Source organism: Oryzias latipes, chromosome 9, assembly GCF_002234675.1.
Source record: "Oryzias latipes chromosome 9, ASM223467v1".
In the NCBI taxonomy this organism is placed as follows: domain Eukaryota; kingdom Metazoa; phylum Chordata; class Actinopteri; order Beloniformes; family Adrianichthyidae; genus Oryzias; species Oryzias latipes.
The window spans coordinates 1,397,335-1,421,514 of record NC_019867.2 but is presented as its reverse complement, the minus strand read 5'-3'; the positions used below and the strand labels follow the sequence as shown (position 1 = coordinate 1,421,514).

The window sequence follows — 24,180 nt, the reverse complement described above, 5'->3', positions numbered from 1 at the left end:
TGTCTTTATGTATCTGCTGTGCACGTGCATTAACCCAGGGTTACCAAGTGGAGCGTAATTACGTTAACTCATATCCGGTCTTTTGGAACCGACATACCCAGAGTAAGCAAGTTCAGGCGGATTTCAGCCAGAGTTCAGGGTTAAAGTCAGGGGAGTTTAAACGCCTTCTGGAATACCCCCCTGCTGTTGTATTGAATCTGGATGTGAATTTGGATATTTGCAACTGTTCATCACCGAGAATGTTCATATCTACTTGTATATTTAATTATTGCAAGTTTCAGGGGAAAGAAAGCAGCTCCAAAACTATTGTATAATACTCACATTAAACATTAATAATAATTAAAAAGCAAAACAGTAACACATTAATGTTCTTTAGATTCTAAAATGTACAAAAAGGAAAAAGGTTTTCTGTGATGAAGAAGTATTTTATATTATTTTTTTAATGAATTTTTCAAAGTCTAAATATTTCGTGACGACAAAACCCTTTAATCTCCAGATAAATGGTAAAAGTGAGATTTGATAAATAACATTGAATTAACATCTGTAGGTGTTAAGACAGCCAGTAGCAGCAGCAGAATCTGACAGTCTCTGTCATGTTCATGGTTCAGTCGCTCCTCTTAGCCACAGCTGCTCTGCTCAGTCCGTCTGCCCCAGGGCAGCTGTGGCAGACGGACTGAGGTGTGGCTGCCCGCCACCCGGACATTCATACACATTCACACACCAGTGGGGCCACGCTGGAGTCTTGCCCAAGGACACAATGGCAGTTGCTGGAAAGGTCGGATGCCGGCCTGCTCAACCACCTGAGCTACTGCCGCTCAATAAGAGGAGACCCAACATCAAGCCCTGTGGGACTGTTACAGGTGTGTTATTTATTAGTGTCTAAAAGTTTAGTGAGTTTAATAACTGTATAACTGGTCTTGGCAGAAAGCAAAGCTGTGGCGGCCGTGGTGCAGGGGTAGAGTGGCTGGTCGGATGATGTCCGGTTTGGTTCCTGCCCTGGTGTGCCCATGTGTTGACGTGTCCTTGGGCAAAACACTGAACCCCACATTGCTCCTGGTGGTTACAGGTTGGCGCCAGTGTTTGCCATCAGTGTGTTCATGGGTGACTGTGAAGCGCTTTGGGCCTTCAAAGCAGGTAGTAAAGTGCTGTAGACACCATTTATGGATCCGGTCTGGAGGTTTTAGTTTCAGAGTTATTTTGTTATTGTCGTTGTTTCGTTCAGGTAAGCTGTGACCTCTCCTGGATGCCCCGCCTTCTCCTGGGTTCTCCTGGAGATGGTCACAGCTTCCTGGAATATTTTCATTAAGACTTCGACATAAGGAGGTGTCTGCTCCGCCCACTGCACCAATGCATCTTGGGTTTTTGTGATTTCCTTCTGGTATCATGCTGAGTTTATGTTATTTGACCTTTTGCCACACTTAGAGTGTTTTTTTAAGTAAATCTTTTGACCCTCTGGAGTCGCCGACTCCTTCCTGCACCTGGGTTTTCCTTGACCGGACAGCTGCAACAAGGACAGCAAAACCATTTCGTGCTTTCCCATAATTCACTTGGTTTCGGGAGAGCCGTGCTCACACAGGTTCAGGGAGAAAATGCAAAAGTCTTCCATCAAGATTTCCAAACAGAAATCCTCTGGTTGTTTGGCAAAGCCAGAAATGATGAACGTGGGACTGAACGGAGCAGTTTCTTCGTTTCTGTTCAGGCGTCCTGATTCCAAAATAAGGACTTGGAAAATTGGGAACAATAATAATATTTTATTTAAATTAAAATGAAAGATCAAGATTCAAGTACAAAGTACAGACATTTCTCATAAATACATAAATAAATAATTTAAAGCAAAAACATGTCAGTGACAAAGACAGTACATTGACACCACCTTGTGGTGAAATGTGCCCACGTCAACACGTGGACCCTTCCTCTCTCTGTACTTGGTACATACAGGAAGCACGTGCACGTGTCTTTTCAACAGACAGTGGTTGTGCTTGTTCTGGAGTAGAAACTTTTATTCTGAAGATGGCCGAACGTCGGCCTCAGAAGGACGTCCGCGGCTTTAGCTCTGGCGGATGTGGAAGGTCCTGAAGCGGCTGTCGCTCTCCTGGCACATCTCCACGGGTTCACTGTCGATCGCCGCCGTGCTGATGTACCAGCCGGGGAAGCGGGCGGACGCCAGGGTGCTGAGGTTTCCACCCGTGTCCTGTTTGTAGAAGAGGAAGCGCACATTCTCGCTCTCCTGGCCAATTGTGGAAAGGGTGCTGTTGTCCTCCACCTCCTGAGGAGCGAAAACGTCAGCGTTAGAGTCGTAAAGGAAACCGCAGAGTTGACGTATATGAAGCCACAACTTTACCTCCAGAAACAGAGTTGGTTTGTCTCCTTCTTGGTGGCAGGACAGGTAGAGTTTGGTGTCCTTGATGCCCAGAGCCACCGGCCTGGCCTCAGGCGTGCGGTCCCGGTGAAGGTAAGTAGACATGTTCAGCTGGACTGAGGAGAGATTTGAGGGTTAATGTTCGTGACCAGCATCGGCGGTCAGAGAAACCAAAGATCTCAGGCAGGAAGGTTGGTTTTTACCTTTGCGGCTGTCGCTGCCTCCCTGCAGCATCACGGCGAGCAGCTTCATGCTGTTCTTGACCAGAACCAAGCTCCTCTTCTGCTTGTCCGTCACGCTGCACTGATACTCCCCGGTTCTGCTGAACTGGCTGGGAGCAGAAGACCTCTCAGCAACATGTCGCTCTGAAAGGAGAAGAAACCAAACTGATTAGTCGTCGTCGTCGTCGCTGCCGTTTCTCCCGGCTCACATCTACTTTTGATTTGGGTCGACAAAAAAACGTCCTCAGAAGCCGTGAGTACCTTCCAAAATGCTCTCCAGCATGACGCTGAGAAGGTGCTCGTCCCTGAAGTCAGTACCCATCACCTCCTCCATCCTGCCGGCCTTCAGGCGGTCAATGGCAATGATGAGATTGACAACGCTCCTCATCGAGTGAGGATGATGCGAGATCTCCAAATGCAGGCCGTGGGACATCTTCATTCTGTACGTGTCGCTCTTGTGGCACGCCATCTCAGATTCCGTGGTGTTCAGAGAAAAGAAAGACCTGCCGGCAAACAGAGACATTCTTAGTTTCAACAGCAACCTTCTTTGCGGACTCAAACCTGCAGATGAAGGCAGAGAGGTCCCGTTACCTGTCAGATCCTGTGTTGCTGTGTGCTTGCTGTGAGCTGTGCTGCGGTTCTGCCTGCCTGTGCTGACCTGCAGCCTTTTATATCCGCAGACGGGGACGGGCTACCAGCCGCTCTCGCTGCGATGATGAAATGCTGTAATTGCACATGTTGCTTCACTGCAGGCAGCTTCACACTCACGCTTTTTTACTGCAGACAGGTTTCATGGATTAGAAGATCCGGCTTTGAACCACTTTCAGTCAGTTCTTTGGGACAGACGTTAACAGAGAATCATCACAAATGATTCCCAATAAACTGTCAGGAGAGGAAGGTTTCACTGTCAACAAAGCAGAGAAACTGAAAATTCAGACCCTTTAAAAGAGCAGTGAACTCTGTTATGACTCTTTTATGGTTGATTATAATTTACCGTTGGTCACATTTCTCCTTTAACCTGGAAAAACAATCTTTTACGATGTTTGAACTAAAAAAGACCTTCCTGGAATTATGTCCTGGATACGTCCTCCAGTCCTCCCTAAAGCTCCACTCTGTTGGAAACAGTGTTTTTGGGGTTTCTAACACATTCTTGTAGCATTTTTCTGATGACGGAGGACATGTATGAAGAAAATTCAGCTTAAAATCTGCATGTCTGAGTATTTCTTCTTTAAACGGTCTAAGTAATGAGCTCAAACAATATTCAAATATTCAAGAAAATGTAGAAAGAAACTCTGATTTCAGGATATGAAGATAAGAAGATTTAAGGATCAACAGGTGTTTGAATAATTCAAATCCATGTGTGAACTTGATTGTGGTGAAATAATCAAAGCTGTTGTAATTACAACCAATGAGTATTAATGTGTAATGTGCATTAATGATTACTGAAAGGTTTGAATTACAACCAATAACTATTGATTCTCTTTTCTTGATCTGCAATGTGTAGCAATAATTACTGGTTTATTGTGATCATGTGTTCTAATGATAATCAATGATCATTACATAATGGTTACCGTTTACTGAAATCATGAAAGAATGTTTTCTGAAGATCATCAATCATTAATAGCCACCGGATTTTGTTACTTGAAGAGAATCGGATCAGAACCGGATTTAAAACACTGTAAAACTATCAAATGAATGAATGCAGTCGGGGGGGGGGATTATATAATCTCACTTCTTCCCGCTCCTTTTCAAGCAATAAATCAAACTCTACTTTACTTTAGTTAATTATGGCTGTATTTAATTAAGCAAAGTGATTTAAGTGATGTTTTTGTTTTGTTTTTTTCTTTCTTTCTTTTTAATCTATGCATTTCATCATTTCTGTAATGAGTTTGATAAATATGTGTATATTCTTTATTGCTTTGACTACAATGCTTGAAAAAGATCAATCAAATCAAATCAAATCGCTGTGAACCAGGAGCAGACGAAAATAATGCAGTTTGAAAAAGATCGTAGGAAATACTCTGGGCGGGGCTAAAGTCTCCCTGCTCCGCCCTTTCTGATCCTCCACCTGCAGACCAACAGATCCATGATCGTCTTTGTTTTCCTCGTCTGAGCTGGAATCTGGATCAGAACTGGACGGACGGACGGATGGATGGATCTGATATTGCAGCCATTTTTGCTGCACCGCTAATGCTAGCTTGGGGTTCTGAGGGGCTGTAAGCTAGTGGGTGAAAGTTTATGCAGATAGGTGATGGAAAGAGGGGCGGAACAGTCCTGTTCACAACTCAGAGGTGAATTTCTGATAAACTCCTGCCGCTCTGCAGAAACTATGTCCTAAAAAACACCTTTTTTCTTTAATTTTGGCTAAAAACAGCGGCATCATCATCGTGAAAAGACGACTGGGACCGGTTTGGGAAGAGATCAGAAGATGATCGGAGTGGGACTTTAAGGAAGAAACCAATCTTCTGGTGGAAATGTTGCCTAAACGACACCAAGGCGTCGTCAGGTATCGGTGAAGGGGGACCCAAAACTTCAGGAGACTGTCAACATGCATAAACTCGTTTAAATATGAACAAACTACACACACAGCATGATGCTGCCACCACCGCGCTATTTCTCTGGTGATCAGGAGAATTTAAACTGTTCAATCTTTCAAGACTTTATTTAGTGGTATTTCAGAGTTTGATTGGGGATGTCATCCCATTATTGGAACTTTAACAGTAAAGGGAGAAAAAGGTTTGAATCTAGAAAAAGGAAAGTCAAAAACAGGATTCTGCAACAGCCTTTATTTTGGATCACATTTGACATTTGCATGAACACTTTCTTGCCTTTTGCAGCTCATGCTAATGAAAACCTTTCTGCATGGTCTGTGGTGCAGGTGTTTGCACGCCATATGACCTGATCGATGCAATCGTTCGTGGGTGCCTCCAGCAGCACTTATTCCAGAATATTTGAGAGACACAAATGGAACAACGGGATGGAGGGTTTCCAGTGCAGAAAAATGTATGGAGCTAATAGCAAACTCTTTCTAAAGATAAAAAAAGAGCATTCTGGATTTGATTGGTATCCTGGGGCACGTCTTAAAGTTCTTTTACCTCCTGCCTACCACAAATGTGTCCCCTGTAGAGGACATTTCCACACCTGAACATCTCCAACCACCGCAGATTATTGAATGGACTCCTTTTGGTTTCTGCAGAGGACATTTGGGGCTTTTCAAGACTCCAAATGTTAAAGTACGGGATTCTGGGAATTGTAGTGGACAACTTTTTTTTCCATCTCTTGTCGTCAATAAAAAATTTTTTTTTTAACATATATTCACATTTAGTGAGATGATCCATTTGGTCTAAAGGAAATAAAAGTTTGTCAAATGTTTTTTTAGGGATATTTGTTGATCCAGCTGTAGAACTAAAGCTCAGCATCAAGACTTTGAGTAAATCTGTCATTGCAGTTATTTTACTGATGAAAAGCCGAAGGATTCTTTAAATTAGTTTCTGTGTTGATCAAAAAGATGTTTTTTGTTCTGATCGATTGAAAGAAACCCTTTCCATTACTATTGCGTGTAAAAAAAAAAACACTCCAGATCATCTGAAAACACGTCTTGCAGTGAATTTGGAAATGCTCACCTAAAGAAATGAGACTTTTTCTTCTGTTATTTCCAAACTTTTCTCATCTCTTTGGTTAACCCTATGGAGTTTTGTGGTTCTTTTGTTGTGAGAAAAGTTTTCACAAGTCTTCAAAAGCTTGTTTGTTGCACAACAGCGGCTGAATCTCAGATTTCCTCACATCCTCGTTAGTGTGCGACGAAGGAGAACTGCGTCAGCAGCAGAGACCCGGTCTGGTCCAAACGGCTGGATCTGTTCAGGAAGTCAAAGCACGTCACTGATGAAAGTCCTCAGAGCGATGATCACACAAGAGATGCTCATCTGAGTCAACAACAGGGAGGGGGAACAACACGGAAAATACAGAGTTAACCCTTTGATTTATTTTGAGTTCAAAATGTCCAACTTTAACTTTCAGTTCCATGAACCGGATCTTCAGCTGCTCCAGTCGACCACAAGCTGGAGAAGTCGACATTTTAGAAAGATTCAGATCAACAACCTTTTCACTTGTTGATCCTCAGAAGATCCAAATGAAGCACTGATAGGACCATAAAACAAACATTCACACATCGGGGCGACTGGCTTCATGACTGCAAACAGAAACACAACAAAAGACGCAAAAGTTAAACGTTTTCATCCAAAAAAAAGGACAAACAAGTCTCAGGTTCATTTGGTTTCAGATTTATTCTTCTGAATTGTGGGAAACAGGAAGACAAAAACTGCACATTTGTATTTTGAAAGAGAGAAAAACCAAAAAAAAGAAGTAAAAGTGTCACTTTTGTCATGTTTTTCTGGTTTCAGCTTGTTCCTCCGTGAGGTTCAGAATGATGGAAACAACAATAAAGTCACGATATGAAGGCAGCAGAAAGCAGTCAAACTGAAACGTTCCAGTCTGAAGAAGTATTCAGTTTGTTTACTTGGTCTGTATATACTTGCCATACTTATACTCAAGTGTACTTTACTAAATAAACTTCTGGTTTTTGTGAGGGGGGGGGGGGGGGGGTGTTCCTGAGGTTTTAAAGCTTTTCTTTCCTTTCACAGCTTCAGTCAGACGTTTGATGAGAGGATTTTAGAAAACTGTTTCCTTTAATCTGGGTCAAACACAGAACTGCCACTCAGGAATTTCCCACCACACCTGTGCGAGTTTGTACCTGTGCATCCTCAAAGGCCTGCTGGACAGCAGTCCTGCTTATTTTCTGTTTTTTCTTCTTCTTTGTCACAGCTGCCCTGTTTTCTCTCATAAACGTGTTTCACACCCAGACTTCCACCGTCTGATCGTGTTTGACCTCCATGACCAGGGCGTGTTTGAGCCTCATGGCGTTTGCATGAATTCCTGAGGTTTTAATTGCTCCTGACTAATACCGCACTTCCTGTCGGCTTCAATCTGCAGCTGATTTGAGCGCCGGAGGGACACTTTCGCATCTGCATCGTGCTTCAGGGCGGAGGAGGAAGTCCTGTGACGAAGAGACGCGACTGAATTTACACGCCACTCTGTCTGTGCTGCGCAGTGATTGATTGATTGATTTGATTTATTGATTTATCTCAAGCATTGTAGTCAAAGCAATAAAGAATTTACACATATTTATCAAACTCATTACAGAAATGTTGAAATGCATAGTTTAACAAACAAAAGTCACTTAAATCACATTTTGCTTAATTAAAAACAGTGATCAGTAACTAAAATCTAGTAAAGTTTGATTTATTGCTTGAAAAGGAGCGGGAAGAAGTGAATTTATATAATCTCACCCCCTAATTCATATTACAGTTTTAAAGTTTTTGTATCCGGTTCTGATCCGATAGATTCTTTTTAATAACAAAATGATTATCTTCAGAAAACATTCATTAATGGTTCAGTACTTCACTTCCTGCACGAATGGACAAGTCATCTGGATTTTGCTCTTGGACTTTTTCTTGTAGAAGTCCCTGTTTTTTTTGTAAGGACGCTTCCAGGATGAAACCTCGTAAACTGTGTTTAAAGGAACAAACGGTTTCAACAGCTGAATGAAAAACATCCGTCGCTAAATCTCCGCCCCAGTTTTTCTAAGACAAAATGATCCTGTTGAGATCAGCTGCAGGACATTCAGGTTGGACGAGGCAGGTCCGTGCAGGCCCACGCCGAGGAGACAAAAGCTTCCTCTATTCTCCTGGAGGAGGAAAATAAAAACCTCTGAAGCCACGGCTCTAGACTCCAACATGCAGAGGCCTAAGAACAAAGGATCAAATAGACACTCCTGTCCCGGAAAAAGACAAAGACAGTCTTCTACAAAGACGAGAACATGAGAAGAAAGACACTTTCTTCAACCAGGAAGAGGCAAAAGCTCAGCATTCCCTTTCAAACTGGACCAAATATTCCAGTGTGAAAGTGGCCAAAGACCGAGTCAGAACCAAAGTCCAGGTCCTCATCAGTTTAATGTAGAAATCAAAATAAATCTTCATTGTAACGGCAGCAAAATGGATCTGATCTCAGAAAAAACCCAAAGAGGTCATCTAAAAATCCAAACCTAGTAAAGCCACAAAACAGGAAGAGAAATGAGAAACTTTTCCATTTCCATGACTCAGCAAAAGCGCAATGACGCGTCTGACTCAGTGAAAATGATCAAATACTTTAACCAATCAGAGCGATGCTCCAGAGAGAGCAGGACCACCACCTTAAAGGAGCAGCTTCAACCCGGAAGCTGTAAGACTGCTGACCCCCTCACCCCCCTTTACCCACAACCACGGACCAACACACCCGTTTATATTTATAGTGTTGCTTTTCTACTCTTTTATGGCATCTAGCTCCGTTTTTTTAATCATATTTTTATTTGCTCTGTGATTGGCCGGCCCAGAACCAGAGGGACTCGTTTAGTTTCACCCCAACAATTAAAGATCCTTGAATCTGTTCAGAAATGTCTAAGGAGCCAGGATGTGACCAGAACCTTTGAAACGTTCCTGTTTGGAACTGAATAAATGAACCTTGCAGTGTAATGAAGGCGGGTGGAGTCTGAAATAAGGATCATTTTCCAGGAAAAAAACTTTATAATCAAGAACATTTCAGAAGAAAACAAAAGTCTGCAGCGTTGTCCTTTTTGTCGAAATCTATTTTGGAAAAGTGAAAACAAATGTAGAAAACCAAAATAAGACAACAGCAGACAAAATTGTTTGACTTATATAAACAACAAAAATCTATTGTTCAGTCCAGTTTTTGCAGTTTGGTTCATAAACTTTATTTAACGCCCGGCTGTTCACACTTCTTCCAGATCTGGTCTCAGCAGGATCATGGAGGCCCCCACAGCGGTTTGACCTCAGGGTCACGTCACAGCGTAACTCTTCCGGTGAAACTCCGACTCGGAGCAGAGTTTCCCCCTCAGCCAGAATTCCTGGAACGGAGCCGTCAGGAAAAGCTGTGCAGGTGAGCATCGGCCTCTGAGCAGCACACGCCCTGATTCCCTCCCCGATCCGTTTCAGCCAGAAAAGTCCCCGGTGCGTCTGGGAGGGGCTGCTGTGGAATTTCTCACCTTTGGAATTGAACCCGAGACAAAAGCGGCTCACTTCCGGCTCTGCTCCCGGCCTTTCAGCGTGTCGCTCCCTGTTCCGGTGCAGGCGGTGGGAGTGTCATCATGGTGGCTTTTAGTTCCAACTGGGTTTTATTTTCAGGCCCTCAGAGAATTTTGTTAGGACAAAGGAAGATTCAAAGATGGAGAACACATTCAGAAATGAGGAAAAACTACAAGCAGATAGAAAAGCAAATCTAGAAGAAAAAACTGCTGACAGAGTTTAAAGTAGTAAAAGAAGACCCCCCTCCCCCACACACACATTAGTCAGCTGACTACAGATCATAAATGATTTCTGCTTCCTCCGCTCTGGAACTTCCACTCCTCCTCCTCGCCTTCCTTTTTTGGGCTTTTCTTATCGACTGTGTGTGAGAATCGGAGTGAGTGGCCCCGCCCCCTGGCGTTCCGGCAGACTCCAGGAAGCCATAATCCCACAGACGTCTGTAGAGAAACAAACAGCTGATACTCCGTCTCTCTATTGGTCAGAGGACCGTTCTGGATCTGATAATTTTTTTAAACATCTTTTATTTTATATTTTTTCTGTAGCTCAAGCTATAAACTGACCAGATGCCTCATAAAAGTAGGTGGGGCTTACTGGCCCCCAAATCTAACGTACGAAGTGGTGATTGGAGAGAGCGGTTGCCATAGAAACACAGACTCGGATCAATCACTGCTTACTGACATGGTCTGTCCGGCTCAAACATGGCGGTGCCCGTGTCAAAGAAATGGCGTCCGGATTGACTCGATTTGCTTGGAGCCGGAAGAAACCATTTTCTATGGGGGACACCACTACAGCTCTCTGATACGATTGGTGGTTTTTAGTTTTCTAAGCTTCGGAGGTTTGACGAAAAAATCCTCATGTTTTGTACTAAACCGCATTGGTGGCCTCGTGGTAGAGCGTCTGCCCTGAAACTTGGAGGTTGTGGGTTGGGTCATCCCACAGACTCTAAAAATAGGATCCGGTGCCGCTTCCCTGCTTAACTCAGTATTAAAAGGTTGGGGGGGTTGGGTTAAATGTGGGGAACAAAATTCTCCCCCCCAGGTAGGAGAGTTAGGACCTCAAACACCTGGAATAGTCCGTCCCGTGTCACATCTGTGTTTTCTGGGTCCCGCCTCCAAGCAGTGAGCCAATCGGACAACACCTAGCAGAAATGTTCAGATCTACAAAATTGGTGAAATTGTTTTAAGGAAACAGAAAACCCCTTGAATAATTTTTGGTACCAATAATTTACCATTATTTTTATGTTTTTTTACAGTGTGCGGAGGAGAAAGTCGACTTTTTGCAGTTTTGGTTGCCATGGCGACAAGGAAGTCAGGGCTATGAGCCTAAAGTGTATCAAGTGACATTGTTCAATCATTTTTACATATTCAAGAGGATTTGTTACTGAGGGAGTTGCTAACCTTAAGGCTATGAGGGTTTGAAATCATGTGATCTCATTTTATTTACAGATTTATTGATTTCTATTTTTAATTAAAGTTTAAATCCTGGATCCCTGACAGACTTCAGATTTCAACCACAAAGATTGAACAAAAGCATCGTAGAGAAAATATCTCAACTTTATTAACAACTTTCTTCATTTCAAAATTCATTCAGACAGAAATTATAAAACAATATTTACAGCCTTTGTCTGTCTTCTCTTAAATAAAGCATCAAAGGAGGACATAAGTTTCTCCCAACGTTCCCAAATTCACGCCAAAGAGGAGCGAAAACGGAGGCCTCGTCACAAACGCCGATTAAAAAATGCAGGAATGAACCGTGAAGAAAGCAGAACTGGGATTTACAGGCAGTGAAGGCACCACGGGTGTGAGCCGCAGAAAGCTGCAGCGTCACGTTAAGGAGCGTTTGGAAATCCTGGTCGGACTCCGAGCCGCCAACTTTGACCAACTTCTGCTTCTGGGGGGAAAAAACGGCGCTCCTTCGCTGAAGTGCCTCTGAAGTATGAAGAGGAGTGAGAGCTCCTGTTCACCGGAACGTTCCACCAGGGTTCACTCAAGGTCAAGTCTGAGATTCCCAGAAAATAAACCCAAAGTTCCACCAAAACCTGCAGGAACCTGCGGAGAACCGTCCTGCAGCTCCCGATGCAAAGGCTCCAGAACCGTCCACAGTGCAGACGAAACACCACAGATAGGAGAAACTGCAAGAGAGCTCACTTTGATGCGTTCTCAGTGTAAAATAAAACCACGTGGAGTTTGATGCAACAGTGAAATGAAGAAGCTTGGAGGCAACAGGAAGACACGATTGACGGCGTTTTTCTTTGGCGAGCAGCTGCAGAACAAAAAAGTAGGAAATAAAAGCCACTTTATGATTCAGAGGCCAAAGTGCAGAGCAGATGCTGCTGCTGATGAGCAGAGACGGCCAGGTTCCCGCCCTGAAGATCCACACTCAGAAAAGGTTTGTCCAACAAAAGCAAAGGAAAGAGGGAGGAGCCTGAAGGCGGGCGGCTCAGTGTTTTCATCTGCGGATGATGTCATCAGACTCAAACCAACAACCAGAGAAAATCCCTGCTCTCCTGCGCTGACATTTCCACCGCTCTGAAAATGGAAACGCGGCGGCGGCGTCCTCTGATCAGGCTGGATGAGCTCGGCGGTTCCTCTTTTCGGGGCGGGTGGCGTCCCGCTTTGGTCGGAGCAGCTGACTCAAAGATCTGCCTTCAGTTTCGCTTTCAGCTGATCGTTCAGACGACTTGATTGATCTGAACTGTGAAAACACATGACGGATGGAGCTTTGCATTCTGGGAAACGTAGTGTGGTCGTTCTTATTCGCAGTCTACGGTGAAAGTGAACGTCTGACAGGCCAGAATTCATTAAAAATTCCCTCCCCAGGAGTGAGCGTCAACAGACTCCCGATTTTTCCCACAAAAGTGACGAAGCGTGGCGTTTTTGGCGACGGCATTGCACAAAAAAAAGAGAATTACAAAGGAGGGAAATCACGCCTCCTGCCCCCCTTCCCATCTATAAAAATATTTACAAATATTAAAATGAATAAATAAAGTCACGATTGTTTCTCCCCCCCCCCCTGCTCGGCTTTGGTTTCCCCGCCGTGGAGCGGCGGCAGCTTTTGGTCACGAATGCAAACAAACTCTTCATCATCGTCATCCTCCTCTGTGAAATGTGGGGGGGGGGGGGGGGGGGGGGGCACCGTTCCCATCAGCTGACAGCTCCCGCACCGCTCAGCTCTGGAGGAGGGGGGGGGGGGGGGGTTGCTACACACGTGCCGTGGGTTTGGTTTACGGGGTGGGAGTGCACCATAAGGGGTGGGGGGGTGGGGGTCGTCCCTGAGTCTCTGAGATGGAAGCAACATGGAGGGAGGGTCTATGGGGGGGTTAACAGTGAGGGGTGCAGAATTCTTCATGGGGGGTATAGAGATGAGCCAAAACATGAAATGATGTCAGCTGATGAAGGACAGAACTAGGAGGGATAGAACTACAAAATATATAGAACTCTGAGGGATGGAATCACGAAGGATAGAATTCTGAATAATAGAATTATTTATATAGAATTTGGAACGACAGAACTATGAAGGATAGAATCATGAAGGATAGAACTATTAAGGATAGAACTAGGACGGATAGAATTATAAAATATTCAACTGTCAATGATAGAATTATAAACGATAGAATTCTGACTGATAGAATTAATAAAACAGAACTTTGAAGGATAGAACCATTTTGTAGCGTAGAGTAATGACAGATAGAACTGTGTCTGAACAAACAGCAGATCTGTGGTTTTAACGACAGAAGCAGGAAACAGAAATGTTCAGAGTGATGTTAATGTTTTCTGAAAACCATAGAGGATCTTTGCTGCATCTGAGCTCCCTTTCAAAATAAAGCTCGGCGGATCAGCTGATCTTTGCCATGTTTTGGCTCATCCGTGGCGGGCGTTACGCACCGCCCTCCTCCTTAGCGCACATGGGGGCGCCGTAGGGCACACGTGCGGGAGCAGCGAGGGCCGTGGCGGCCCCCGGGTCAGATACTTTCCAGCTGGTTGTGGTGATTCGCCGCGTGCGGCGGCTTCTGCTCGTTCAGGAGGAGCAGCGTGGTCTCGTCCGGCCCGTTCTCCACTGGGCCCGAGTCTCCCACCAGGTCTGTGATGGCGGGGGTGCCGGGGGGAGTGGTCTGCTCCAGCCGAGTGGCGTTGTGGTCGTTCTCCGGGGACTGAGGCGAGCTGTCCAAAAGAGACGCCATCAGGCCGTTCTGGTACTGAGCCCGCGTGATCTGAGGAACCAGACAGAACAATGAGGTTCTGCTCAGTGCGCTAAATATGACCCATTTTTCAAAATAAAAGCCTGATTACATTTACATACTTTTTCTTCTAATGAAAAATCGTTCAAGCGCAATGCATTGTGGTCTATATTCCCCAATCCAGTGAGCATCAGTCACAGAACCAGAAACCCGGTTCTTGGTTCTGTTTGGTTCTTTCCAGGTGTGTGTTCTTCTACAGTCTGAGAAGCGTGACGACGCGTAGACGTGCCAACCCTGACCTGTGAGGACCTGAACGGACCTGCAGGAGCTTCAAAGAGGCGACCCGGTCTGGTCCGGTCCGGTCCGGTCTACACACCTTAACAAACTGCAGGTCTGAGAGCGCCCGGACGTTGAAGTCGGGGGTGTACTGCTGCAGCGGCAGGCTGTTGTTCAGCTGACTGTTGCTGCCGCTGACGGACAGACACTCGGACCGATCGGCGCCGCTCAGAGAGGAGGTCCGGTTCAGCCCGCTGAGGTGAGACGGAGACCGGAACTCTGCGTGGGGGAACCAGAGAAAGGTCAGGAGGAGGTCAGGAGGAGGTCAGGAAGGAGATGATGTCACACAAACACAAACACAACAAACACAGACGGAAAACAGACACACAGACTGAAAACACACACACAACATTTACGGACACAACAAACACACACACAACAAACACACACAAAACACACACCCACAGACAGAAAACACACACACATGGAAAACACACACACAACAAACACACACAACAAACACACGCACAACACACACCCACAGACAGAAAACACACACAGACAGAAAACACACACACAACAAACACACACACAGACAAAACCACTTATTTTAAAAACTCACAGACCTACCAAAATACAAAAAAAATTTTTTCCCACACACACAACTTAACACAAGCACACACAAACTGACAAACACACAGGAACACATAAAAACAAACACACAATAACACAGGCACATACAAAAAACAACAAGCACACACCAGTACAAACACACACACTCACAGAGAAGGAAACCATCAACAAGCAAGACACAAAACAAACACACACATAAACAAGGTCTTTCAAAAGTTCATTTTTATTTATAAAACCATAAATTAAACAAATCCTTTAATGATTTTAATGTATTTCACATTAATTTACTAAAGTTTTGACTTTCCTAAGTTTCTAAACTTTGTTTCCGTCATTCGTCCTAAAAATATCTTTTGTTTTTTTTTTTCCATCAACCGTGAAACGGCAGACCCACACAGGTTCCTCACACACACACAAACCCACAACCTTGTTTAATAAGTCACACACAAATACGCAACCTTTTGTAATAACGGATCACACACACGCAACCTTCTTTAATCATGAGTCACACACACAGACGCACAACCTCGTGTCCTGAATCACACGCCACATGCTTCATTATTACCGGTTGGTGTGAGTCGTCCAGCAGGGGGCCTCAGTGAGTCATAGGAAATAGTTTTACCTGCACGGCAGGTAACTGTTAGCGGTCAGGTAATCAGTGAACAGCTCATTCCAGCTAAACTACAGCGAGCAGAGAGTTAGAAACCACTAGAGGGATGTTAGAGCTTCTACGTCCAGAGAACCACTATTCTGTCAAAAGGAAGTTCAAAGGATTTAAAGAAACGTTTGATGTTTTTACAGCATCACTTGGAAAACGGAAATTTGATTCTTCTCCCTTTAAGATTACAAAGATAACACAAAGAGGAAATCTACCCTAAATTCTTATTCAATTTATTTGTGTGGAATAATTGATATAATTGCAGCCATTAAAAGTGAACTATTAACAAACGGACTGAAACCAAAGCTTAATGCTGCTGTTAGAACTAAAGATGAGGTTAAACTGAGATTATGATCAAGCAGCTGAATCGCAGACTTTCCCATGATTCCCTTTTAGTGTCCGGACACGAGTTCGGACTAAAAACAAATATGTGATGAAACGCGGCCGGCGCCCTGCGGCGGCAGATTCTTTGTCTCAGGGAGAAGTCACCGACTGGACGTCTGCGGTGGAGGTTTTTCAGGGAACATCTGCAGGGCGTGAGTGTTTCAGGAGACGCCGCTGGGGACGCAGGAGCTCCGCCTCCTCACGCCCTCTCATCTGTGGTAGATCAGCAACAAACTCCTAGATTTCTTTGAGTTTCTGCAAATTTGACGTCACCAAAGATCCTTTCAAGAATCGGCAGAAATGGATCTCGTTACATCTCAACCAGATCACCTGAACCAGGTCAACTGGGTCAGGTGACCTGGTTCAGGCGTGTTCGTCGCGTGACGCCTGAACGTCTGGCTGCATCAGCTCCAGACGTCTTCCTCACAATGACATGAAGAAGGCAGACGGCGTGAAAGAGTTAACCAGATGAGCGGAAAATGTAGAAGTGCTGCTACAGAACCCTAATCTAAGCCATTTTCCATCTTTAGCTCCACCCACCCAACATTAGCCCCGCCCATCCCACGTGTTAGGAGACCCAGACATGCCGGCGTTTACCTGGCAGCCGAGAGAACAGAGAAAACCTCTTAAAGGAGAGGAGGCGAGGGCGAGGAGCAGCCACTGAGAGGACAGGAGAAAAGGAGGAGGAGGAGGTGAAGGGGGACAGGAGGAAGGACGACCACGCCTCAAACCGCTTCACTGGACGCAACCTTTGACCTCTGCACCGGTTTGATCAATGATGCCAAACACAAAGTCACCAAACGTTTTTACGAAGGTCCTGAGAAACGCAGAAAATCTGTTTGTCCTGAACGACGATCAGAGACGTGTGGTTGGTTTTTCTCAGCATTAAAATAGTAATCTAGGAAAAAAACTGCAATGCCGCTTTTATGGAATTATTTACAAATCAACAGCTTTGTTTCATTGAATCTTTGTCATCTGTAAAATATAAAAAGAATAAGAATCGGCTCATATTTTGAGATTTTTACATTTCTTGTAGCATTTTAATTTACAGAGTCCCTAAAGTGAAACTGAAGAAGGAAACACTAACTAACTGGTGCATCAGTTACTAACATCCATTAATACTTCAGTTTGTCATAAGAATCCATATCCCAAATTTCATTCGGACACTCTGCAAAGTAACTGCGGCGATGCAGACGTCTGTCTGTTCAGAGTTTTTGTCTTCTACACGTTCTGGTAGAAGGAGACGGACATGTTCTGTCCTCACCTGCAGCCCCTTTTCAACACGCATCATCCAACATCCGTGAAGTTCACCGCATGGTCCTAATTCTTCCTGAATTAAAGTGGTAACCTGATCTAAACTGGTGGAACCCCCGCGCCGAAACAACCCACATGACTTTAGAGCTCGCTAAAGACGCCGTTCAGAGACGATGACATTGTGACGGTGAGAAAGCGAAGCTGCAGTCTCTGTGTAGACGAGTCCAAAAGCAAAGTACAACTTAATTGGCTCACGTGATGCTACTTCCAGGTAACTGCCTGGTAACTGCACAAACGGCCGGATGCTCACTGCCATCCAGTCACTAACTGCTATCCAGTATCCTGTTTTTTATTTTGGGTTTTTTTTCTTCAATGTCTGGAACTGGAAATTCTTAGCATTTTATTTTGAAGTTCTTCTGTTTTTAACAGGGAGACAACGTTTCCATTCCACCGTCACCTTTCTGTCCGACAAAAATGGAGTTTTCCTTCAAACTGGTGAAGAAAGGAAGACGTCGTGGATGTTCCTGTTGGGTGTGTGTGTGTGTGTGTGTGTGGGTGGTTGTGCGTGTGTGTGTGTGCGTGTGTGTGTGTGCGTGTGTGTGTGTGTGCGTGTGTGGGTGGTTGTGCGTGTGTGTGTGTGCGTGTGTGTGTGTGCGTGTGTGGGTGGTTGTGCGTGTGTGTGTGTGCGTGTGTGTGTGTGTGTGTGTGCGTGTGTGGGTGGTTGTGCGTGTGTGTGTGTGTGCGTGTGTGTGTGTGCGTGTGTGTGTGTGGGTGGTTGTGCATGTGTGTGTGGTGACGCCTCAAAGGCATCAGACGCCGTTTGGCTGCAGAGATGCTTCCACATGTTCAGATGTTACACCTCTAGATGTTCTCATTCATTCCTTTTTTAACGAAATGTTTCTGGTTTCAAAGTTTCTTTCTGACGACTTGAATACGATTTCTTTGGTTTAAAACAGCAACAAATCTGTAGAAATGTTAACAACAGGAAGTTAAAATTCTGAAACATTGAAACAATGAAGGAAGCTCACCAAACTTTAATTTAAGAAATAAGTGAATGTTCTGGAACTTTTTTTTTGATTTGATGGTTATAACAAATAGATCAATAACATTATTAATAAATAACAAGAAATCTATGTGAAATAAAGGAAACAGTTTAAAAAAATCCTTTTTTTTTGTTGAACTAAAAGCCACCAGATGGCAGAAACGTAAACGTATAGATGTGAGAATGAAGCTGGAGGAAGCTGACTGGGTGATGGGTGGAGTGTGGGTGGAGCCACATGGATGGATGGATGGATGGATGGATGGGGGCGGGGCTTAGACTCACCCAGTGTGGGAGCGCTGAGCGCCATCACGCCATAATAAGAAAACGGTCCCGTCTCAAACTTCATGTTCTCGTTTCCGGCCTCCACCTCCACCCGACCCTGATGGATTTCACGTGCACACACACACAAACACACACACACAGATTTTCACTACAGATGTGACAAAAACTACAACAAACACCTGAACACAGCACAGGTTTTCTCTGAAACCTCAACGGAGACCTTGAAGGAAAAAAGGGTAAATGCCACATATTTGCTCAAGGACACTTCAACACATGGGCGGGAACCGAACCTGTCATCTTCCCATCACAAGTCGACCGCTCTACCTCTGCACCACGGCTGCCACATAAAGCTTTGTCTTTTCCTCATCTGTCTTTATTTAAAAATGTTCACAGATTTTCAGTTTTTAAGTTTTTTAGTCAAAGTCTTGATGTAAAAATGAATTTATAGTTAGAAAAAACCTAAATATCTTCTGATGTTTTCCTGTTACGTGTAGATTAAATATCTTAATAAACATAAAATCTGACACGCTTTCTCTCTAGTAATTTCTGAACATAACAATAGTTACATTAAAATTTTAGATCCACACCTTGATGATATAAATGAATTTTTCCTTTCAATATCTTAAATTCAAGCAAACAAATTATTTTTTGACCCGTTTTAAGACATTTTAGAACTTTATTTAAACTCTGGAGAAATACATTTTTATTTCAACACAAAGAATACGTTTTAAAAGAAAACCTTAAAACAAAGCAAATATTTATTCAAATGAAACTTATTTCAATTAGTAAAATGCATATTTGTTCAAACAGATAATGTATATTATTACTAGATTATTATCTTTAGGGTTATTTTAATGACATATTTTATTGATCTTCTAAAATGTCCTCAAACTTTAGAAATAAAAATCTTTAATTCCAAGTCTTTTTTTAAAACAATGCCTGAACTTACACGTGTCGGCCTCTAGAGGGAGCTACAACCTCAGAGGAAGCAGAAATACTCGGACACCCTGCAGAGAAGCATCATTTCTGTGAGGAACCGGGTTTGAAAAAGGAATAAAAACCTACAGGAGCTTCTTCATTAAACCAATATGAGGGCAAAGTCGGGGTAGAGGGGCAGTAAGGAGCCCCCCCCCGTGTCTGCCCCCCCCCCCCCCCCCCCCCCCCGCTCGGCCTGCAGGAATGTGTGAACTGCATCAACAACGGCACAGTTAATCCACGCCGCCTCTCCTCCACACAGGCGGCGTGCCAACATGGAGACACAAACACACAGAGGTCCAACAGAAAGTTCTACGGTTCTGATCGCTTTTTCACACACAGGAAACAGAACTTCTCCCCCAAAACTCAAAAAAAAACAAAAAAAAAAACAAATGGCGTTGACTCTTTAAAGGATCGATGGTATTTTTATTGGGTTTCACTGGCAGCTTGCTGGAAAAATCAGATACTTCTTTACATTATTTTGTCCTAAATCAAACCAAATCAAATCCTGGAAACTTTGGGATGAAATCCTAAACGCTGCAGATGAAAAGTGAGTCTTTCTGTGAACGATGAGATGGAACCAGAAACAGATTCTTCGAAGCTCCTAGAACACAAACGCGAGCAACAGGAAGACCCAAATCCTGTCTCATTTTCTCTGACATAGTGTCTTTAGAGCGGCAGGAGTTCATCACGAGTTCACCTCTGAGCTGTGGTTGGGACTGTGGGCGTGGAGAAACCCCAGCCCCACTTCCCATCATCATGCATCCTCTCCTGCTAGCTTACAGCCCCATGCAAACGTTAGCCGTCCAGTTCTGATCCAGATTCCGGCTCAGACCAGGAAAACAAAGACGTTCATGGATCTGTTGGTCTGCATCAGAAGGGGGCGGAGCATGGAGACTGTAGCCCCGCCCAGAGTATTTTCTACGTCATAAATACGATCTTTTTCTTCTCAGCGATTTGACTAAAGAAATACTCAGAAATGCAGATTTGATCTGAATTCTCTTTATATCTATGTCCTCCATCTTCAGAAAAAGGCCAGAAGAACATGATAAAAACACAAAAACATCATTTTAAAACATCGAATCTTTCAGTCTTTCACCTATTTGTGATGATTCCTGACAGATTTTCTCCATGGCAGTGAGACATGTCAGCTGTAGTGCTTTAGGGTTATTTAGGATGTAAAAATGTTCCCTTAATCATTAAAACCCTTCAAACTTAAATAGAAAGTAAGAAAGTCTTCTTTTTTTTTGCCTCCACATCAGTTTTCTTGACATTTTCTGATTTCCAAAGGCAAAAACCGTTTTAAATGTTTAAAAATCCGCCTTTTTGGTTAAATGTGTCTTTAAACCTGCATCTATTATTCCTCTGTGGTGTTTCAGGAATGTCTTTCTAAGTTTTCAGACTTTTTTTTTCTTCACACACATCCAGACAGTGAAAAAACCCAAACTAACTGATAAACGGAGAGAAATGCGAGTCCAGAGCAGCTACTGAGCCGTGACTGCTGGGATGTCTGGGAGGTTGAGGGCTGTCTGCGTGCGCTCAGGTAAAAATGTGCGCCGTCATGCCTTTGGCCTCTGCAGGCTGGCAGCAGACCTGGATGTGGGCGGAGCTCCGCCGTCTGGATGAAAATGCTGACGTTCCCGGCGCCGTGCCTTCATGTCAAACCTGCGTCCGTCCACCGGTTCCTCCGGGGAACCAAAGCGGCTGCAGATTTACTGCATGTGCACGAGCACGTGCACGCTGCAGCTCAGCTCGCCTCCCAACATGCCTCAAGGTGACTCCCATTTCTGCAGGAGTCTGAATGTTTTCATTCCAGGGAGTCAATGAGGAGGGAGGGGACGGGGGGGGGGGGGACACCAAAGGTGGTCCAGTCTGCTTTTTTTATTACACTTTTTTACTTACTTTTTTTAATATTTGCTTTTATTTATTCTCTGATTAACCAAATTCATTTTATTTCTTCCTGTATTTCTCTCCATTTCTCCTTGCAAAGCAAATGATAATTACTCTTCAAAAAAGAGGTTATTTACTGTATAGACTATTTGTCTTTTCCATGTCATCACACAGATGTGAATGACATGTCAATATTTCATGCTAAGCTAAGCTGTATGTTCATTTGCTCTAAAGGAAAACAATAGAAAATAAGGATACAGCTGTAGTTGGTCCAGTCAGACCGGTTCTCCCTGATCTGTGCTCAAAGTTCAGGCCGCTAACACTCAGACCCTTCACCTGCAGAAAGCCGGAGAACCAGAAAAACCCAAGAACCGGGTTCTGACAGAGCTGAACTCCAAAGCAGTTTTTACCCCTCTATGCAGGATCTCCGTCTCTGTAACCCAGCTAACAAGCAGGACCTTCACACTTTGACTTCCCGTCTCCCTCAGGGGTTCGTTTGTCCTCAGGGGTTCTCTGAGGCCTGAAGTGGGTCGGCCACAGCGGTTGGAGTTTGCTCCGCCCACCTTAACAAGGTTAACGAATGAATTCATCTTTTGACCAAATCCGAACGACACATTTTATGTTTTGGAGCTTTTGAACACGAGTGAACAGGAAAGCACTGCCTCCAGTGGTCATTTCAGGAACAGCAACATTTCACATTTGGCCACTGTCTTCTGAAGATAAAAGCGTTGATGGTTTATTAAAGAAATACAATTAAATACAATTAAATAAGTTTTTGGCAAAAATTGTTCCGACGCAATGCATTGTGGTCTGATCGGTGGGCCGATCGTAAACGATGAGCAGCTGAAAAATCTGGTTATGAACCAAAGATTTCCCCTCTGTCATTTTCAGAACCACGAGGGGTTAAAGGTCAGTCCTGCAGTTTGCTCCTGAACACACCAGCCTTAAGAAGTCTTCGTACCTGCAACACTCGGCCTTGTGGGAGGAACCGCTCCTGAGCTGGACGTCAGGAGACCTTCCTGTCTGACACACGCTAATTTAATGTACACCTCTGCTCCTTATCTGGTGACCACACGATAAACCACTCTGTCCTCTGTACGGGACAATGTTATCTTTATCAGCTGGGAGTTCAGCGGGGGAGTGGGCGGGGCTTGGCCAAAGTCCAGATTTGGTCGTTAAGACTCAAACAACAGGAGTGAAAACTCTGTTCCCGAGGACCAGCAGAAGCCGCTGGTGCCCTGCAGCTTTTGCCCCCCCCCCCTCTGGGGAGGTTTTCACTCCAGCAGCAACACTGAAGTCAGAAAGGTGGACAGATGAAAGAGCGGGAAAGGGGAGGAGCCTAGGAAAGTACAGCAGCGGGAGAGCAGTGCGGCGATCGTGGGAAGTTAATTCTATTTTAATGATTTTTTTTTCCATTACGTTTTCCAAAGGCATTCGGGGCATCAGAATGACCAAAATAACTCACATTCATGAGATGAGCCGTCCAAGCAGCCATAGAATTTACTTTTCAAAATAAAAGTTGTACAAATCAAGTACATAATGCTGTATTGGAGAATCAGAAAGAGTGAAAATAGTTTGGATTTCAGCTGTGAGAGTGAAGAGGTTTTTGTCTTTTCTTACGTTATAAATTCAAATGTGTCATTTCAGCCAAATATAGGTCAAATGTTCTCAGTGAGTCAAACTAAACCACGTGATTCACAAACCTGATTACTGGATACAAGTATGTGAGAAACACAGAAGCTTTGGAGAATAACTTTCCAAAGGAAACGGAAGGATAAACAATGATACTTTAGAAATCCCCCCTGATGAAAATGGTTTTTTCAAGATGGTCTGTAGAGAATTTTCTGATAATATATATAAAGAAAATTAAGCTTAAAACTGCATTTTTTTAGTATTTCTTAAAAATCGTTGTGAATCAGGAGCAGACGAAAAAATGCAGTTGGAAAAAGATCGTGTTTGTGACGTAGAAAATACTCTGGGCGGGGCCACGGTCTTCCAGCTCCGCCCCTTTCTTATCATCCACCTGCAGACCCACAGATCCATGAACGTCTGTGTTTTCCTGGTCTGAGCTGGGATCTGGATCAGAACCGGACGGATGGATCTGATGTTGCTGCTGTTTTTGCTGCACCGGTTGTTAGGTTTGGGGTTGTGAGGGGCTGTAAGGTAGTGGGAGTGTAAATAGAGAGCTCTCGGCAATGGGGGGGTTGGGTTCGAAAATGCTTTCGGTTGTGCCGCCCACACATCAGAGGTGAATTTGCCGCTCTGAAGAAACTATGTCCTAAAAATGACACCGGTTTTTGGACTTTTGATAAAAACGCCATCATCGTAATGAGAAGATCACTGGGAACTAGGGCTGCACGATATGAAGAAAACTCGCCATATGCGATATTAGAGATTAATATTGCGATAACAAAATCATTTGCGGTATCTAAACAAATAGCAAAATAAACAAAAACATCATTCACATTTCATTGCAACAGTTATAATTATACTCCAAATGACCCTCGTCGACATAGGTGACAAACATCTAACATAATAGGCGTCCATCCGATTGGTCAAATGCATAAAAGGCATTTATTTGATTCGTTAAATACTTCAAGCTGCCATAAGATTGTTTTAGCACATTTAAGGTTACGATTTATTGCGATTTTTGCCGTCTTTTGCGATATGCATATTGCAGAGCTGGATATTGCGATAACGGTAAATTTGCGGTATATTGTGCAGACCTACTGGGAACGCTTTGAAAATCGATCGGAAGACGGTCGGACTGGGACTTTGACTGGGATGAGGTTCTAGTTGGCTGAATTCAGGAGAAACGAGAAGCGACAGACGTAGCAGCAAACAAGGAGCCGTCGTATGAGAACCGCTGGGAGGCCGTCCCGAGGGAGACGTAAAG

At 44.0% G+C, this 24,180-nt stretch overlaps 2 protein-coding genes and 1 long non-coding RNA gene across 6 annotated transcripts in view; all 3 read right to left on the bottom strand.

The window, feature by feature from the left end:
* Positions 1-1,731: 1,731 nt before the first annotated feature.
* LOC101169209 (interleukin-1 beta) lies at positions 1,732-3,290 on the bottom strand. Its single transcript, XM_011478737.2, has 5 exons — positions 3,172-3,290; positions 2,842-3,083; positions 2,563-2,724; positions 2,342-2,475; positions 1,732-2,266 (listed from the first exon to the last, which is right to left on the bottom strand). Exons 2-5 carry the CDS (start codon positions 3,047-3,049, stop codon positions 2,048-2,050), a joined length of 723 nt encoding a protein of 240 aa, XP_011477039.1. The 5' UTR covers positions 3,050-3,083; positions 3,172-3,290; the 3' UTR covers positions 1,732-2,047.
* A 2,061-nt stretch (positions 3,291-5,351) lies between these two features.
* LOC105354668 lies at positions 5,352-12,852 on the bottom strand. Of its 2 annotated transcripts, XR_909239.3 has the most exons (3): positions 9,677-12,852; positions 6,679-6,769; positions 5,352-6,503 (listed from the first exon to the last, which is right to left on the bottom strand). It is a non-coding gene; the product is annotated as an uncharacterized LOC105354668 (long non-coding RNA). The 2 variants fall into 2 exon arrangements; XR_002290801.2 differs by having other exon boundaries at positions 5,352-6,769.
* Positions 12,853-12,889: 37 nt separating this feature from the next.
* Positions 12,890-24,180, bottom strand: part of LOC105354685 (metal transporter CNNM4) — a 30,411-nt gene continuing 19,120 nt past the window's right edge. Inside the window, exons 5-9 of one of the 3 annotated variants that reach the window (XM_023958140.1) lie at positions 18,420-18,516; positions 16,439-16,501; positions 15,365-15,421; positions 14,270-14,448; positions 12,890-13,926 (exon numbers count right to left, since the gene is read on the bottom strand). In XM_023958140.1, the coding sequence (XP_023813908.1) occupies positions 13,678-13,926; positions 14,270-14,448; positions 15,365-15,421; positions 16,439-16,501; positions 18,420-18,516 (645 nt within the window). In that variant the 3' untranslated portion in view covers positions 12,890-13,677. The remainder of the gene's footprint in view (positions 13,927-14,269; positions 14,449-15,364; positions 15,422-16,438; positions 16,502-18,419; positions 18,517-24,180) is intronic. The other 2 variants (XM_023958142.1, XM_023958143.1) reach the window with 2 other exon arrangements.